The sequence below is a fragment of the Bufo bufo genome, chromosome 2 (genome assembly GCF_905171765.1).
Source record: "Bufo bufo chromosome 2, aBufBuf1.1, whole genome shotgun sequence".
NCBI classification, from domain to species: domain Eukaryota; kingdom Metazoa; phylum Chordata; class Amphibia; order Anura; family Bufonidae; genus Bufo; species Bufo bufo.
In genome coordinates, this window is record NC_053390.1 from 741,302,686 (window position 1) to 741,320,394 (window position 17,709).

At 41.9% G+C, this 17,709-nt stretch overlaps 1 protein-coding gene across 2 annotated transcripts in view; it reads left to right on the forward strand.

Moving 5' to 3' along the window:
• Positions 1-16,693, forward strand: part of TMEM156 (transmembrane protein 156) — a 31,802-nt gene extending 15,109 nt beyond the window's left edge. The window contains exons 2-6 of one of the 2 annotated variants that reach the window (XM_040418979.1): positions 1,853-2,101; positions 8,171-8,413; positions 13,446-13,562; positions 15,055-15,153; positions 15,544-16,693. In XM_040418979.1, the coding sequence (XP_040274913.1) occupies positions 1,853-2,101; positions 8,171-8,413; positions 13,446-13,562; positions 15,055-15,153; positions 15,544-15,623 (788 nt within the window). In that variant the 3' untranslated portion in view covers positions 15,624-16,693. The remainder of the gene's footprint in view (positions 1-1,852; positions 2,102-8,170; positions 8,414-13,445; positions 13,563-15,054; positions 15,154-15,543) is intronic. The other variant, XM_040418980.1, reaches the window with a different exon arrangement.
• Positions 16,694-17,709: the final 1,016 nt, after the last annotated feature.

Here is a 17,709-nt window from a genome sequence, read left to right on the forward strand (position 1 = left end):
GGCCCCTCTTGAATTCCTTTATTGTACTCACCATCACCACCTCCTCAGGCAGAGAGTTCCATAGTCTCACTGCTCTTACCGTAAAGAATCCTCTTCTATGTTTGTGTACAAACCTTCTTTCCTCCAGACGCAGAGGATGTCCCCTCGTCACAGTCACAGTCCTGGGGATAAATAGATGATGGGATAGATCTCTGTACTGCCCCCTGATATATTTATACATAGTAATTAGATCTCCCCTCAGTCGTCTTTTTTTTCTAAAGTGAATAACCCTAATTTTGATAATCTTTCAGGGTACTGTAGTTGCCCCATTCCAGTTATTACTTTAGTTGCCCTCCTCTGGACCCTCTCCAGCTCTGCTATGTCTGCCTTGTTCACAGGAGCCCAGAACTGAACACAGTACTCCATGTGTGGTCTGACTAGTGATTTGTAAAGTGGTAGGACTATGTTCTTATCACGGGCATCTATGCCCCTTTTGATGCAACCCATTATCTTATTGGCCTTGGCAGCAGCTGCCTGACATTGGTTTTTGCAGCTTAGTTTGCTGTTTATTAAAATTCCTAGATCCTTTTCCATGTCAGTGTTACCGAGTGTTTTACCATTTAGTATGTACGGGTGACTTGCATTATTCCTTCCCATGTGCATAACTTTACATTTGTCAGAGGCAGGCTCTTTCTCAGCTGCTCTCATCACCGTCTACATTGTGTTTCTCCTGAAGGTTTTGTCTGCTCTGATCTAACCCCTCGTCTCTATATAGAGAGGGTGAAAACAGCCCCAGCAAGTAGTGGCAAAGAATGGCCTATTAACACCATGTGCATAAAAATACAGAAAATGCTTTTACCACATAAAAGTACATTTTTAACCCTATTGCAGTGGGACGCTGCATACGCAAATGAGTATTTACAGGTGTCAATGGAATACAACAATGGGGGTACAGTATAGCAAAACACAACAAAAGTGCTCATAATAAGTTATGCGAACTTCAGACTGAAAATTATGCAATCCAAAAGGAGGTGGCCAAGGGTGTGGCTCTCTCCTTTGAAATATAAGTGAGCACTAGCTCAGCTGTCTCCATAACTCCCAGAGAAAGCCACAAGGATGTGCCATCACCTCTTATATATGGATGCAAACCGGGAGAAGATGGGGTCTGGGTTTTAGATTTTGGATAGTGGGCCACAGTAAATCTTTTTGCCCAGGGGCCTTCACCGACCTCACCTACCTTAATCCAGCCCTGACTGTACGTATTACAAGGGAGACTGTTGATGTCACAGCTAGGATACAGGGCATTAGTGAGTTGAGACAGAATCAAAATATCATAAGCGCTCAATATTGGTGCGGAGAATTCCACCAACTGCAAGAGATTTGCACCTGCTCGGCCTAGGAGAGCTGTGTCTGACCATAAACAGTAGAGTGATGATTATTGAAACCTGGTTTTCAAGTGGGTGGCCCTCTTAAATAGGCCAAAATGCACAGAAAATATAGGAGCTGAAAATCTGTCTCAGCAAAATGAAGTAGGCATGATCTTCTTAGAGAAGTGGTCTTTTGGAGAGGTTACACTTTCTACTGCATGTACACACCTTTCTGAAGAAAGAACAAAAACATATTCAACTATGTCTCCTATGTGTCTGAACTCCAATCTAAGGGCACCATCACACAACGACAAGACCATGCCATGTGATTGTTCCCCTTCAATCCCTGTCAGGGTGAATTTAGTGCCTACTGTTGATATCTTTAGAAGGTAAGAACATTTGGCTGTTTGTTAGTATGGGGAGTGGAAACATTATGTATTTTCTGTTTTAATATATAGTATATTGCAATATTTGTTCCATAATTATCTCATAATAATTCTTCATAGGTATCTCCGTGGACCTATCTTGTATTGATCCCTGTATGGTGGAAATCTCCTATACCTCTAGTGTGACCAGCACACTAATAATATGTCTTTTGCAAGGCAATAAAAGCAAAGACGTTATAGAGAATGCCACAGCACAAAATGCTATATTATCTTCCATCACACTGGACTATTATATGAATAATGCTGCTGCGTTCATCTGTGATCCACAAAGGAACACGCATCCATTGTCTGAAGAAATTAACACACAAGGTATAAATGTAATGTTCTGTTTTAAATGTGTCTGTGGAGGGCATTCAGATATTCTCAAACAGCAAAAAAAATTATTACACATTGTAACTTGAGGACCAGAGGCGGACTGGAAAAAATACTAAAAGTGAGCCTGTTATGTAGTTGGGTCTAAATTGATGGAAGGCAGGGCCAGAAATACCATATTGTGGCACATTATACGGCATCAACAGAGCCAATTACCACAGTCTATCACAAAATGCTGCAGCACAAAATACATCCCCAAAAATGCCACTGGCCGGCCATGAGGAGGACCCAGATAGCCCCCAGGGCATCGGCCCACCGTAAAAACTTCCCTGTAAGGTCTATGGCCAATCCGCCCCTGTTGAGGACCAATCAGTATAGTTGAACTGTTTTTCTGCACGCGACCTATGTCTGTAAAATTATTTTCTGCTCAACACCACCACTGACAATAGCTGATGGTCACAGCTCACTTCCTCCTGTACTTTTTTAAAAGGTACAATAAACCTAGAAATGCATGACAAAAGTAATTAATAAATATCGTCCCCCTCACGTTTTGTCATTCTGTAACGTTTTCTGCAGAATCGTCCTGTAGAAATCCTGCAGAGAAGGCAGAAGTAAATCCTCCTGCTGATCTCCTCCATCTTCAACTAATGGGTAGCTGAGGGTGTGGCTTAGCAAAGGGGCGTGTCTTAATGATCTTTGTGTACTCTTTTACACATGGCAGAGGAAGAAGGCATCTGCACCAGCCAGTTGTGGTCCAGCCAGTGACCAGACATGGCTGAGCTTCTGGGACACGGAAGGTTTCTTTATACATATACAGTTTAACTGTACTGTGACTACTGTGAGACAAAATAGGATCCAAATAATGAAGATTAATTGAGGAATTGCTGGGTTTATTTTTTTGTATTTTCAGTATTTAGTAATGAAACTCACTGACAAGGGGCGGATCCATGGTTGCCATAAACACTATACATTGAAGACATGAAAAGACAGATAAGTGGCACTGATGGTTATCAAGAGGTTCCTGTTGACCCAAAGTTTAAGCTTAAAATAGTTTAACGTTTAAGTGGTTAAAAGCAGCAGTGAGAGCCAGTATCACTAATTTCGATTTATGTGAAAATGTACTATCATGTTACTCCCATGAGTAATGTAAAAAATGAAAACTAGACCTTATATAGTACATGACAATCTATTTGTAACAAAGCTAGAACCAGCCCTGTACCTCACATGGATCCAATGCTTCAATTGCTCTACTAGATTTATTTTAAGCTGGCAGCTCAGGGGTGTGTGCCTATCTCTCAGGGGGTGTGCCTATTTCTCAGGGGGTGTGTCCAGTCTGCTGCAGCTCTTTCCCTATCACAGCTCAGTGTGTCCTTCTGATTCAACTGTTTCTCTGTAGCTGCACATCAGATGATACAGCTAGTGGCAGATGAAGGATGGAACTGAGCATGTGCAACCACCACAGAGATGTTACTGAGGTGGACAGAGAAATAAAGGGAAACAAGGGAGTTATACATTTAGAATTTATTGAATACCTCCCTGTAATTACTACATTTTTAATTACAAGGAATTAGAAAAGTGTTCAGATCCAGGTGATGGTTTAAAAAAACAGTTTTCATTACACCCCTTTAAACTGGGAGACATTAATGCACTCTTTGATTGTATTCACATTTCATTTGATGTCACAATCCTGTACACATACAGTGGTCCCTCAAGATACAATATTATTTGGTTCCAGGAAAAAGATTGTATGTTTAAACTAGAGATGAGCGAATTTCATATTTTGAAATTCGTTCACGCTTCGTTTGGTGGTAAAAGCAGAATTGCGTTATGGATTCCGTTCTATGACGGAATGCATAATGGAATGCCTTTATAGGCATTCCGTCATAATAGGAGTCTATGGGCTGCAAAACGGATCTGTCCCGTTTCCGTTATGCAGCGGAGTCCTCTCCAGCATAACGGAAACGGGATGGACCCATTAAGCAGGTCATAGACTACTATTATGATGGAATGAATAACAGAATGCCTCTAAAGGCATTTAGTCATAGAATTGCTTTATGGTCCGTGGTAACGGAATCCATAACGCAATTCTGCTTTTACCACCAAACAAAGCGTGAACAAATTTCATAACATGAAATTTGTTTATCTTCAGTTGAAACCATTGTAAGATGAGTAATGGGTTCCAAAGCTCCAAAATAACAGAAAATGAAGATTTAAGAAAAATAAGCAGATAACTGAGACAGATAAAACAAGTCCTTACATATAACTAGCAACTAATACATCTATTTTACCAGAGAAATGGCCTTGATTGGTTGGATCTGAGTTTGAGACATTGCATGATGAATCTAGTTTCAACTTACAATGGGTAAGAAAAGACCATTGTATGTTGAAAATATTGTATCCTGAGGCCATTGTATCTTGAAGGATCACACATATATATATATATATATATATATATATACACCCTAATGTGGTTCCTATGTACACCATTTATGTATCTCACCACTTTAGACATGTTCTGAGGTGGTGATGATACCTAGATGATATTTTTGTTATCCTAGGTCTATAGTTAGGACATTATCCTACAGTCAGATGCTCAGGGTGAAACTTACTGTATAGGACAAGTTGGTGGTTGATGGGAGACTAAGTTTTTTCAATGAGCACATCTATGTGGCTTGGTAGCCTAAAATGTAGAGTGACACATCTAGACAGTCAGTCCTTATTGAACCCTAGTAGAACCCATGATGCCACCAGCAGAATAGCTTTGCAGATCAGTACTTGGTTATTGGAAAATACTCTGTAGCTATTTTAAGGATACCTGTAAGGTGCCATTACATATCAATGACTTTTAACTGTCCCTTCCCCTAGGATGGCCTACAGGTACTCGATATAGCTATGAGGCTGACTTGTACAGGCATATGTTGGTGTCTCTTCAATAAGACAAAAACAAGACCGTTACAAGGGGGAAGATGTAGGATATTTTTATTGTTTGAATTGTGGGAACTGCAAAAATCTCGTAAGCTGAGATACCCTCCTCCAGCCAAGGACTAATCAACTTCTTCCAATTAAACATTTTCTGACTTGTCAGACAGACTTTGTAGTCTATGTATTGGAATGTTGATTAAAATTGTTATAAGAGGTGAAACACAAATCCACCATTAGAACGAAATGTTTGGACTGAGGCTAGTTTAACACTTACGTTTAACTTTTCCGGTATTGAGATCTCAATCTCAATACCGGAGAAAAAACACTTCAGTTTTGTCCCTATTCATTGTCAATGGGGACAATACTGAACAGAATGGAATGCTCCAAAATGCATTCCGTTGCGTTCCCATACCGGACAGAAAACTGCAGCAAGTCGCGTTTTTCTGTACGGCATGGGATGAGGAGCAAAACAGATCCGTCATGACACACAATGCAAGTCAATGGTGCTGGATCCGTTTTCTTAGACACAATAGAAAAAGGATCCGGCACCCATTGACTTATAATGGTTTTAATGCTGGATTAATGTATAATCAATAACGGAAGCGTTTTTGCTGATCCCTGCCGGATCAGGCAAAAACGCAAGTGTGAAAGTAGCCTTACTGGCACCCAAACAATTTGGACAATACAATTTGAAGTTGTATGTTGTGGGCAACTGAAACAGACAGAGTGGTGACCATGTGGCAGCTCTTATAAGATGGGAGAGTGGATATTCAAGCTTAACACATTAAAGGGAACTTGTCATGTTGAACATGATGTCTGAGCTGCAGGCAGCATGTTATAGAGCAGGAGGAGCTGAGCAGATTGATATATACAGTCCTGATCAAAAGTTTAAGACCACTTGAAAAATGGCAAAAAATCATATTTTACATTGTTGGAGCTTAACAAGGTTCCAAGTAGAGCTTCAACATGCAACAAGAAGAAATGAGAGTGAGACCAAAATTTTTTTGAGCATTCAATTAATTGAAAATAACGATTAAACTGAAACAGGCTGTTTTTCAGCTGATCCAAATTTTAGGACCCCATGCCTTTAAAAGGCCAAATCTGTGCAAAGATGTGGATTCATTGTCATTTTCTGTCAGGTAGTCACACGTTGTGATGGCAAAGGCAAAAAAACTCTCCCTTTTTGAACGTGGTCGGGTTGTTGAACTGCATAAGCAGGGTCTCTCACAGCATGCCATCGCTGCTGAGGTGGGACGCAGTAAGACAGTCATTTGGAATTTCTTAAATGATCCTGAGGGTTATGAAACAAAAAAGTCAAGTGGAAGACCCAAAAAAATTTCATCAGCACTGAGCCGGAGGATCCAATTGGCTGTCCGTCAAGACACTGGACGATCCTCGACCCAAATTAAGGCCCTTACTGGTGCTGACTGCAGCCCCATAACCATCAGACGGCATCTGAGACTGAAGGTCTTCAAAAACAAAAAACATCTTCAAAGACCTCGTCTCCCTTAACGCCACAGAACAAGGTGGAAGAAAGTTTTATTCTCTGATGAGAAAAAAGTTAACCTTGATGGTCCTGATGGTTTCCAACGTTACTGGCATGACAAGCAGATACCACCTGAGATGTTTTCTACGCGCCACAGTGGAGGGGCGCCATAATGGCCTGGGGTGCTTTTTCCTTCAGTGGAACAATGGAGCTTCAGGAAGTGCAGGGGTGTCAAACGGCCGCTGGCTATGTCCAGATGTTGCAGAGAGCATTCCTCATGACTGAGGGCCCTCGTCTGTGTGGTAACGACTGGGTTTTTCAACAGGACAACGCTACAGTACACAATGCCCGCAGGACAAGGGACTTCTTCCAGAAGAATAACATCACTCTTTTGGCCCATCCTGCGTGTTCCCCTGATCTAAATCCAATTGAGAACCTTTGGGGATGGATGGCAAGGGAAGTTTACAAAAATGGACAACAGTTCCAGACAGTAGATGGCCTTCGTGCTGCCGTCTTTTCCACTTGGAGAAATGTTCCCACTCACCTCATGGAAACGCTTGCATCAAGCATGCCGAAACGAATTTTTGAAGTGATAAACAATAACGGCGGAGCTACTCATTACTGAGTTCATGTTTGGAAGTTGGATTACTGTTTTGGGGAGGGGGGGGTTATTTATTTTTTGGAGGTGTGGTCCTAAACTTTTGATCAGCTGAAAAACAGCCTGTTTCAGTTTATTCGTTGTTTTCATTAAATTGAATGCTCAAACAATGTTTTGTCTCACTCCCATTTCTTTTTGTTGCATGTTGAAGCTCTACTTAGAACCTTGTTAAGATCCAGCCATGCTAAATATGATTTTTTGCCATTTTCCAAGTGGTCTTAAACTTTTGATCAGGACTTTAGTTTTATGGGAAAAGTTTCTGTAATTTATTCATTTAAATTCCTGCTCATTCTGAGATTTGAAGTCCAGGAGGCGGTCCTATCAGTGATTGACAGCCTTCCCTTTATGACTGTGTATACAGAGATAGCTGTCAATCACTGATAGGACCTCTTCCTGGACTTCAAAGTCCAAAATCAGCAGGAATTTACATTAATGAAATACAAGTTTTACAGAATCTTTTTAACACAAACTATATATCAATCTGCTCAGCTCATCTTGTTCTAGAACATGCTGCCTGTAGCTCAGACACTATATTTAATGTGACAGGTGCCTTTTAACTCATTCAGGTCCAAATGTGGGTTTCAAGATTGGCTCCAGTCTTCTAGAGTTTGAGGTTTTTAGCTATATGCAAAAATTTTGCCAAAACCTTGCAATTTCTAACATGCCTTTTTGTGTATACTGTACGTTGACAGGCTGGGGAAAGGCTCCTGTATCAGTTAAAATGTTGTTATAGGGGATTAAACAGACTATTAACACGTTGCTTTTAGGTTTTTGGAGCGTGCACCTAGTAGCTGCTGTTTTACCCTACTATACTCTTTTGTTTTATAATTTTTTAATATGACAGTCAGAAGTGCTCCTCAGTATAGTGCTATGTAGACATAGCAGACTGATACTGTCAGGCAGGAAAGAACATGAAGACTGTTTCAAGTCTTATCTTATGTACAGTCTAACCTCGTGAAACTTAACTATAATGAAATCATTTGCACATGTTTTTATGCAGGAAAGCCAATAAATATCTCACTGATCATAAGAGGAAGATATTTTCATTATTCAGAAGTGGAGTCTAACTTTGACATGGTGGAATCTCAAGAAGATGAGGATCTCTCTGTTCCTTCCTCACTTGAGATCTACATTAGTAATCAAACAGAACATAACGGAACCATGGATCAATTGTATTATCAAGACTCGAGGGTTCATCATGACTTCATCAATGTGTCCTTACACTTTGATAATCAAATTCTATGTAAGCAGTACATTTTATTGGGAGTTTTTTCAGACCTTTTTGGACCTGTGTAAGTAACACAATATTATAATGACTGACAGTATCTAATGTCATGTAGTAAGTTTTAGCACAGGGTAATAATTGGTATATATTGATATAGAAGTGAGGGCTTTCAGGCTGTCATTGGGTGTGAGCACCTTCTAAAAAGGTATGGAAAATATTCTCTACTTTATCAGAAAGAATCTGTTATGTTTCTTGATCTCCATAACATCTAGGGTTGAATATTATTAAACATTGAACCTTAAAAGGAGTTGTCCAGTCCTTTAATATTGATGGTCTATCCTAAAGATAGGCCATAAATATCGGAACGTCAGGGGTTTGACACTCTGCATCCCTGCCAATCAGCTGTTTTGCAGTAACTCCTGTGCTGGATCTACACAGCTTCATTCATTGCTGGTTACTGCAGCCAGGATTGCCAACCATCTCGAAAAATTTCTGAACAGTCCATAAAAATAGGTGAAATTTTTCCTGTGTCTGTGAAAAAAATAGATATGTCTGTGATTTTTTTCAGGCTGGTGATATTTGACTAGAATATTTTGGTTGTAATTATCATTTTACAGCTCACAGTAAATGCTGGTAATGAGTTCATATCAGTATACTGAGCTATAGACATGTATTACTTATAATATTTATCATTCAGTATAGTTTTCCGATTTGTCCATAAAAAACGTTGGCCGTCCATCAGTGGCGTACATAGAGAAGTAAGGGCCCCATAGCAAGGATCAAACCAGGCCCCCCACACAGGACAGAAGGGTTTCCGCCTAAACCCCTTTCAATGATTCTTGGGCCATTTTTCCACTGCCTCATTTGCTAAAAGTCGTTTCTTTAGAGCAGGGGTGGAGAACCTCCGGCCCGCGGGCTGTGTGCGGCCTGCAGGACCATTTTTATGTGGCTCCCGGCCCCCTGCCAGAACATATTGTGAAAATGCTAATGAGCGCTTCCATTATGGAAGCAGTCATTAGCATGTGGGAGGCACAGGAAGATAAGAACATCGCATTGCTAGCTGTACTCACCTTCCCTGGTCTTCCGGCCCCATGCTGTGTCCTGACATGTACAGTCTCAGGACGTAGTGCACGTAGACGCGCACTATGACCTAACACTGTGCGCTGTCAGGTCACAGTACAGTGCGGCAGGAAGAAGACCAGGGAGGGTCTGTTGGGGGCTGATCTGAGGCTAGGGGGTCTGATCTGAGGCTGGGGAGTCTGATGGGGGCTGATTTGAGGCCGGGGGGTCTGATCTGAGGCTGGGGGTCTGATAAGGGTCTGATCTGAGGCTGGGGGGCCTATTGGGGGTCTGACCTGAGGCTGGGGGGTCTGATGGGGGCTGATGTGAGGCTGGGGGGTCTGATCTGAGGCTGGGGGTCTGATAGGGGTCTTGGTCTGAGGCTGGGGGGTCTGATGTGAGGCTGGGGGGGTCGGGTCTGATCTGAAGCCGGGGGTCTGATAGAGGTCTTGGTCTGAGGCTGGGGGGTCTGATGAGGGCTGATCTGAGGCTGATGTAGGCTGGGGGGTCTGATAGGAGGCTGATGGAGGTAGGTGTAATGGTCGCGTACACACACACACACAGGGGGGAGGGAAGTGACCACTGTGCTCCACCCTTACCCCTGGCCCTGCCTACTTGCCTCGCGAGTCCTAATGACAGGGGACAACTGGACGGTAATCCCTAACTTGGAATAAGTGCAGGGATGACAGACAGACAAACAACAGAACGTGAACGGACCGAGTCAATACCAGGAAAGCTACAAAGTACAAATGGAGCAAGCAGAGAATTGTCAGGAGAAGCCGGGGTCATAAATACCAGGAGAGACGTGAAGTACCAAAGGAGTCAGCAGAGGATCGTCAGGAGGAGGCCGGGGTCAAATACCAGGAGAGCAGCAAAGTACACAAGGAGCAGGCAGAGGATCGTCAGGAATTCAGCAGGAGGTAAGTACGCCAGGAAAGACCAAATCACAGGTGGAACCTAAATAACAGGCAACCTGTGGCCAGCAGGCTGCCTGTATTTATAGTGGGGAGTGAGGGTCATGTGACGTGGCCAGCGTCACATGACCGACAGACCAACCAGTCGAGCACCGAGTGATCAGCTCGGCGCTCAAGGCAGACTAGGAGCAGGGAGCCACCCAGCTAGTAAAGCCGCCCTGGGAATGAGGTCAAACACAGATCCTCATTCCCAAAGCTAAGCAACAGTTCTGCGGGCAATGGGGGACCGAGTGCACAGTAGGGGGCAGAGAAAGGGACAGTTGCGAAGAAAGAGGCAGGGGCAGTGGCAGGGAGAGTGGAAGCTGGGTGAAACCCTCTCTGGACCCCTCTGGGTTTAGCTTGGCTGCCATTAATGCCAAATAAAGAACTAAATATGTAACATTCTCAATTTAAATTTTATTAGACTGCTATATGTGGTCAAAACGGCCCCTGTACTATATGTAATATATATATATGAAAAATTCCACGGCACTTCCAAAAAATAAATAATGTGTTTATTACACCAGGTGCAACGTTTCAATCCTCTCAATGGAACCTTTTTCAAGCATTGTCATTGCTTGAAAAAGGTTCCTTTGAGAGGACTGAAACGTTGCACCTGGTGTAATAAACACATTATTTATTTTTTGGAAGAGACGTGGAATTTTTCATTTTTATATTGATCTGGATGTTGGATTGCTTCCGTTGCAGCTGGCACTCCGGTTTCCACCTTGTCTGCAGTGCTGCCCAATATATTGATTATATATATATATATACACAGTATATACATATATATTAGTGCAGGCGCCATTTTGTGCTGCAAAAATACAGCACTCTAGATTTTTTTTCATTGAAGCGTAATTTCTGTAACTTGCACCTAAGTCACTTATGTTTGACCCAATATTGGCGTCAAATTTTTAAGTTGAGAATTTTGTATGGCCCCCGAATGATGTTACAAATATCCAAATGGCCCTCGGCAGTAAAAAGGTTCCCCGCCCCTGCTTTAGAGGGTAGAGTCATGACCAAATTTTCACCTCCAGTAGAAGAGGGGATGATCCCAACTGGGCCCCCTCTTGCCCTGGGCCCCATAGCATTTGCATGGTCTGCCGCTATGGTAGTTACTCCCCTGTCGTCCATGATTTTGGGATAAGTTATCCAGAAAAAAGAAAAATTCTGGTTGGCAACCCTGACTGTAGCACTGCTCCCTCTCGCTTCAATAGGAGTAGTGCAGCGGCTGTCCCCACTATTTCCAAGGAGTGTATCCAATCATTGGCCTCAGCAGTTTTGTGTGCATGAATGGCACATAAAAATGCTTATTAAAAAAACTGAAATGGTAATAAGTATGAATCTGTAATAAGGAAATGTCAATGAGCCCTAGTATCACGGCCATCCATGACATCAATTGAAAAATTCCCATGAGTTCCATGTTGCTGATTTTGCCGTGGATTGCAGTGCATGCATTACAAAGGGTGAAATCCACATAAATTGACATGTTGTAGATTTAAAATATGCATCACAAGTCAAATTCTTCTGCTGCAGATCTTTCGTCTGTTTGTGGATGAGATTTGGTAAAAATATCATCCCTTTGTGTCTGCTGTAAAACGCTGCACATTTTCCACCTGCTATTCCGCAGCAGAAAATCTGCAGTGTATCTGTATGTGTGAACATACTCTAAGGCCTCTTTCACGTAAGCAAGTTTTCCGTCCGGGTGCGATGCGTAAAGTGAACGCACAGCACCCGCGCTGGATCCTGACCCATTCATTTCAATGGGTCTGTGTACATGTGTTTTTCACGTATCATTTCTGCGTTGTGTGAGGATCACAGCATGTTCTATATCCTGTGTTTTTCACGCAGCCCTGGCCCCATAGAAGTGAATGGGGCTTCAGTGAGAAACGCATTGCATCCGGATGTAACCTGGATGCAGACCGGATGCAATGCATTTTTCACTGATGGCTGCTAAGAGATGTTTGTAAACCTTCAGTTTTTTTAATAGGACAGCGGCCATTTTATTTCCCTAATGATTGCTCCCCAGACAAAATGAGTCATTATAATTAATGAAAGGTAAATGGGAATATATTTATAATAAAGTAATAATTAAGTATTTTCAGTTTCTGAAAAAAAGGTGTAAAACTACTTTGCGCAAAAATTTTTGTAATGATAGTCTGTGGTGTTGCACTTGGACGGATTTTTTGCGACAGTCATGTCACAGTCGCAGCATGTTGCTGTGCAACACCATAGACTTTTAAAGGGATTGTCGGGTTTCAGAGATGAACTCGGACATATCCCCATCTTCACCGCTTCCCTGATATAAGCATCAGAGCATTTCATGCTCCGATGCCCTCCCTTGCCCTGCACTGTATAGCTTTTATGTTTACAATGGCACACTGCTGGGCGTAAGCTTACGCCCAGCAGTGTTCCCGGTGACGTCAGCTCTGTGACCTTCATAGTTTTACAGGCTATGGCTTCGCTAAAGCTGGCCCATTAGGCCAGTGACTTCACCAGGCTCACTGCTGGGCAGAAGCCTCCGCCCAGCAGTCCCTAATGAGAGTCCGGTGCGTCAACGGATCTCCGTAAAAAGGCTTTGCCCTGCGCGATTCAGCGTAGGGTAAAGAAGAGCTGCTCCAATGCTCATGTCAGGGGTGCCGGAGGGGTGAATATAGGCCAGCTCTTAACACAGACAACCCCTTTAAGGTCTGTTCTGCACAGTAATTTAGAATAGATTGTGGTGATATTGCAGGACTAACTAATTGCATTAGTTTTCTATGGCGCTCACATAGTAATGAGGGCATTAAATGTGGGATCATTATACCAGTTGGTAGGTAAAACTAGGTAGGTAGTTGTTTCTCGCACTTTCGTATAATGAAAGCGGAAGTTCTCATGTGTGTAGAAAGTGTTGTCACCAGAGAAACTGTATCAGATGTCTTAGGAAAGAATGATGAAGATAACTTCATTTCTGCCAACGTCCATGTTACCATTCCGGAGAGTGTGTACATCACACCATACTTATTACTCATCACTCTTGTGTTAATTTCCAAAAACAGTTTACAGAAGACCTTTCGGTATCGTCTGGCTGATTCTGATCTCCCTTGTTTTTGCATGTGGTCTTATTTTCATTGCTTACAAAATAAAGGAAGAGAAAAATACTCTATTACGAGACTGTAAGTATAATTGTATTTTAGTACCTAAGACATTGGAATACCTTTGTTTTCCAATGTATTATTGCGAACATCCTACCTACCAACATTTGTTATGGTAAATGTTGGTCATTTAAAGGAATTGTCCCACGAAAAATATTCTATAGTTTTCAAAGCAACGCATGCATCTGAATACTTCTGTAATTGCATGTAATTAGAAATGTAGAATTTTTTTTTGAGGGGGGATGTTATACTGGGTATACGATAAAATTGCACACCAAAATCATGACAAAAATAAAACAGAACAAAACCCCAAAAATTGAGGCTATTCTCTGATAAGCACCCCAATGTCAGTGAGGAATCATTCACCAATAGTTTTACAGGTGACAGTGATAGTAAACTGAACGATCTTACCAGATCCTCTAGCAAACCTTTGGAATGGGTCCGGTATTGAGGAGGGTAACCTTGGGGTTCTGTGGGGGTCCTGGTGTCTGTTCAATAGCGATGTAGACAGATATGGGGAGGATTCTATACCTACAAACAACCTAAAAATGGGGAAGGGGACACCTGCAAAGCCCTACCTATCTATACAGAGCACCCACCCCGAAAGGGGTGATCCCATCCGGATACCTGTCGGCCAATTCCCTATTTTAAGTCCCTAGTCCCTTTGCAGGTGTCCCCTTCCCCATTTTTAGGTTGTTTGTACACGTTTCTGTCTAAATAACTCATCAGGGGAGACAAAGATTCAGAGACTATAACGTTATTTATAAGACAGACTACAACATTTTTTGATACTGTATCTAGTGAAATCCAGAACTACATAAACTTGCCTTATTTTCATTTTTTACATTAGTCATGGGATAGTCTTAGTGAGACAACCCCTTTTCTTTTTCATTAACAAACTGACTTGGTCCCTAAGTCTGAGTTCACACATTAGTTATTTGGTCTGTTATTTCCATCAGTTATTGTGAGCCAAAACGAGGTTTGGATCAAAAACACAGAGCATGTGCAGATCTTTCCATTATACCTGATCTCTGAGTAGGCTTCAGACCAAATAAGGCTACTTTCACACTAGCGTTTTTTGCGGATCCGTCATGGATCTGCAAAAATTCTCCAGTTACAATAATACAACCGTCATTAATGGATCCGGTTGAATACATAGCCATGATACATAGCCATGATGTGTCAGAGAAAATGGATCTGTCCCCATTGACTTACATTACAAGACAAATAAATTCTTTAAAAATCATACATACAATGTGATTTTTTTTTTTTTTTTTTTTTTATTCTGTCTCTCAGAGTGGAATTTCAGACCCCTCCATGATTTCTAAGTGGGAGAACTTGCAAAATCGCAGGGTGTTCAAATACTTCTGTTCCTCACTGTATCTTTGTGTCCAGCTGGGAATAGAGAGAAGGATATACCATGCATGTCCCGAATGGGAATACCCATCTGAACCTCAAAAATATCCTATTAGTAAGAATATACTGGATATTAATTGTATCACTTGCTTAATAGATAACCATGAAAGATCAAGTATGCTAGGACTGAAAGAACACATCAACAAACCATCAAAAACAGATTCCTATGACAAGAACGACCAAACGTGTAAGCAGGGTAAGCTTAGTTACTTATTTCTGTTAAGTAAAATGATTATATGTAATACCATAATACTGCAACTGATATTAGGAAGTCTGGTCCTGCAGCACACATTGGGTTAATATAATCTTTTTTCCAGACAATTTCCATTTCTTAATCAAGAGAGATTTTTTGGGGCTATATACTGTATATCTATGATACTGTGCATAATACTGCATTTCCCCTTGATCAGGAACTTTATTGGGAAATGTGTTCTTTAAATTTCTAGGAAATAAAATTGATCATACAACTTTTAGTCGGTTGATCTATAAATCTTCCATCGTAGGCTTTTTAGCTGAAACTTCTGATATATTTATATACAGTAACATATGGTATATGAGATGCTAATTATTCATATCTTTGTTTTAGAGAAATGGAAGAATCAGAACTTTGAGTTAACCTCCTTCCTTCCTATAATAGCCGAACAGCACGATTCAGTTTGCAAGTAATTCTCCTGATGTGCTACCTCAACCTAGCTGCTAACAATGGAAGGACATGTATAAGGTGGAAATACAATCTGCAGTGGTGATAATTGGTCAGACAATATTCTCATGGTGCAACCTTAAAAGGATTTTGAACCAATGATTGATAGAGCAGAAAAAAAAAAAACAGAAATCTTCATTCATTCGTCAGTCTGCAAGGACTCTTGAAAGCCACTACATCAAATATACTTGTGGAAAGTGGATACTTAATGTTTGACAGAAGAGATGATTAGCTGTGCTTGGTCTCCATTGCAGGCAGAGCTGTTAGGAGGCAGGTATTACCCAGTATATGCCACCAATGTCAGATAGGAGCAGGTCCCACCTATCCTAGCGATATGCCACCAATGTGTGAGGTGGTTAATGATGGCAGAAGGAATGGTGGACACAGTTGTAACTTGGACCGCAGCCTTTATTGAATTCATGTGGGGAACAAGCTTGTTGGTTACAGTGTTTTCACAAGAGGTGACTGACTTAATGGTTATAGTCAACATGGAGGCAACAAGCCTAATGGTTTCAACAGCCTTTTTTTGAGGACACAAGCATGGTAAACACAATGCACCAGACTTCCTTGGGTGATGCCAACACTGTCCTGGAATCTTCCTCTGAGTGAGGGCCCATTCAGACGGCCGTAGTGTGCTGTCTGCATCTTTTGTGCCCCTATTGAAATGAATGGGTCCGCACCCGTTCTGCAAAACTGCAGAACAGATAGGGACTCATTCATATGGTCGTCTGAATGAGCCCTGACAGTAATGGAGATGGTGTTGCTCTTTATTACAAACAGCGGCTTCTCTCCATATGGCACGCTAATCCACACACTCTGTACAGGCGGTTGATCAGGTGACGTATCCTCTCCACACAGCACATAACACTTCACAAACCTCTACACATAGACAGTCTTCACTATCATAGTCTAGTATGCAACTCTCTATCAAAGCAGAAGCTTTAATTTGATTAGTTTACAATCCTATAATAGAAACATGAACATCTGCCAACACAGCCTGCTTCTCTCCGTGAAACTCACACTACACAGTTCTATACATATACACTCACCTAAAGAATTATTAGGAACACCATACTAATACGGTGTTGGACCCCCTTTTGCCTTCAGAACTGCCTTAATTCTACGTGGCATTGATTCAACAAGGTGCTGATAGCATTCTCTAGAAATGTTGGCCCATATTGATAGGATAGCATCTTGCAGTTGATGGAGATTTGAGGGATGCACATCCAGGGCACGAAGCTCCCGTTCCACCACATCCCAAAGATGCTCTATTGGGTTGAGATCTGGTGACTGTGGGGGCCATTTTAGTACAGTGAACTCATTGTCATGTTCAAGAAACCAATTTGAAATGATTCAAGCTTTGTGACATGGTGCATTATCCTGCTGGAAGTAGCCATCAGAGGATGGATACATGTTCTCATTCTGTTTACGCCAAATTCGGACTCTACCATTTGAATGTCTCAACAGAAATCGAGACTTATCAGACCAGGCAACGTTTTTCCAGTCTTCAACAGTCCAATTTTGGTGAGCTCGTGCAAATTGTAGCCTCTTTTTCCTATTTGTAGTGGAGATGAGTTGGACCCGGTGGGGTCTTTTGCTGTTGTAGCCCATCCGCCTCAAGGTTGTGCGTGTTGTGGCTTCACAAATGCTTTGCTGCATACCTCGGTTGTAACGAGTGGTTATTTCAGTCAACGTTGCTCTTCTATCAGCTTGAATCAGTCGGCCCATTCTCCTCTCACCTCTAGCATCCACAAGGCATTTTTGCCCACAGGACTGCCGCATACTGGATGTTTTTCCCTTTTCACACCATTCTTTGTAAACCCTAGAAATGGTTGTGCGTGAAAATCCCAGTAACTGAGCAGATTGTGAAATACTCAGACCGGCCCGTCTGGCACCAACAACCATGCCACGCTCAAAATTGCTTAAATCACCTTTCTTTCCCATTCTGACATTCAGTTTGGAGTTCAGGAGATTTTCTTGACCAGGACCACCCCCCTAAATGCATTGAAGCAACTGCCATGTGATTGGTTGACTAGATAAGTGCATTAATGA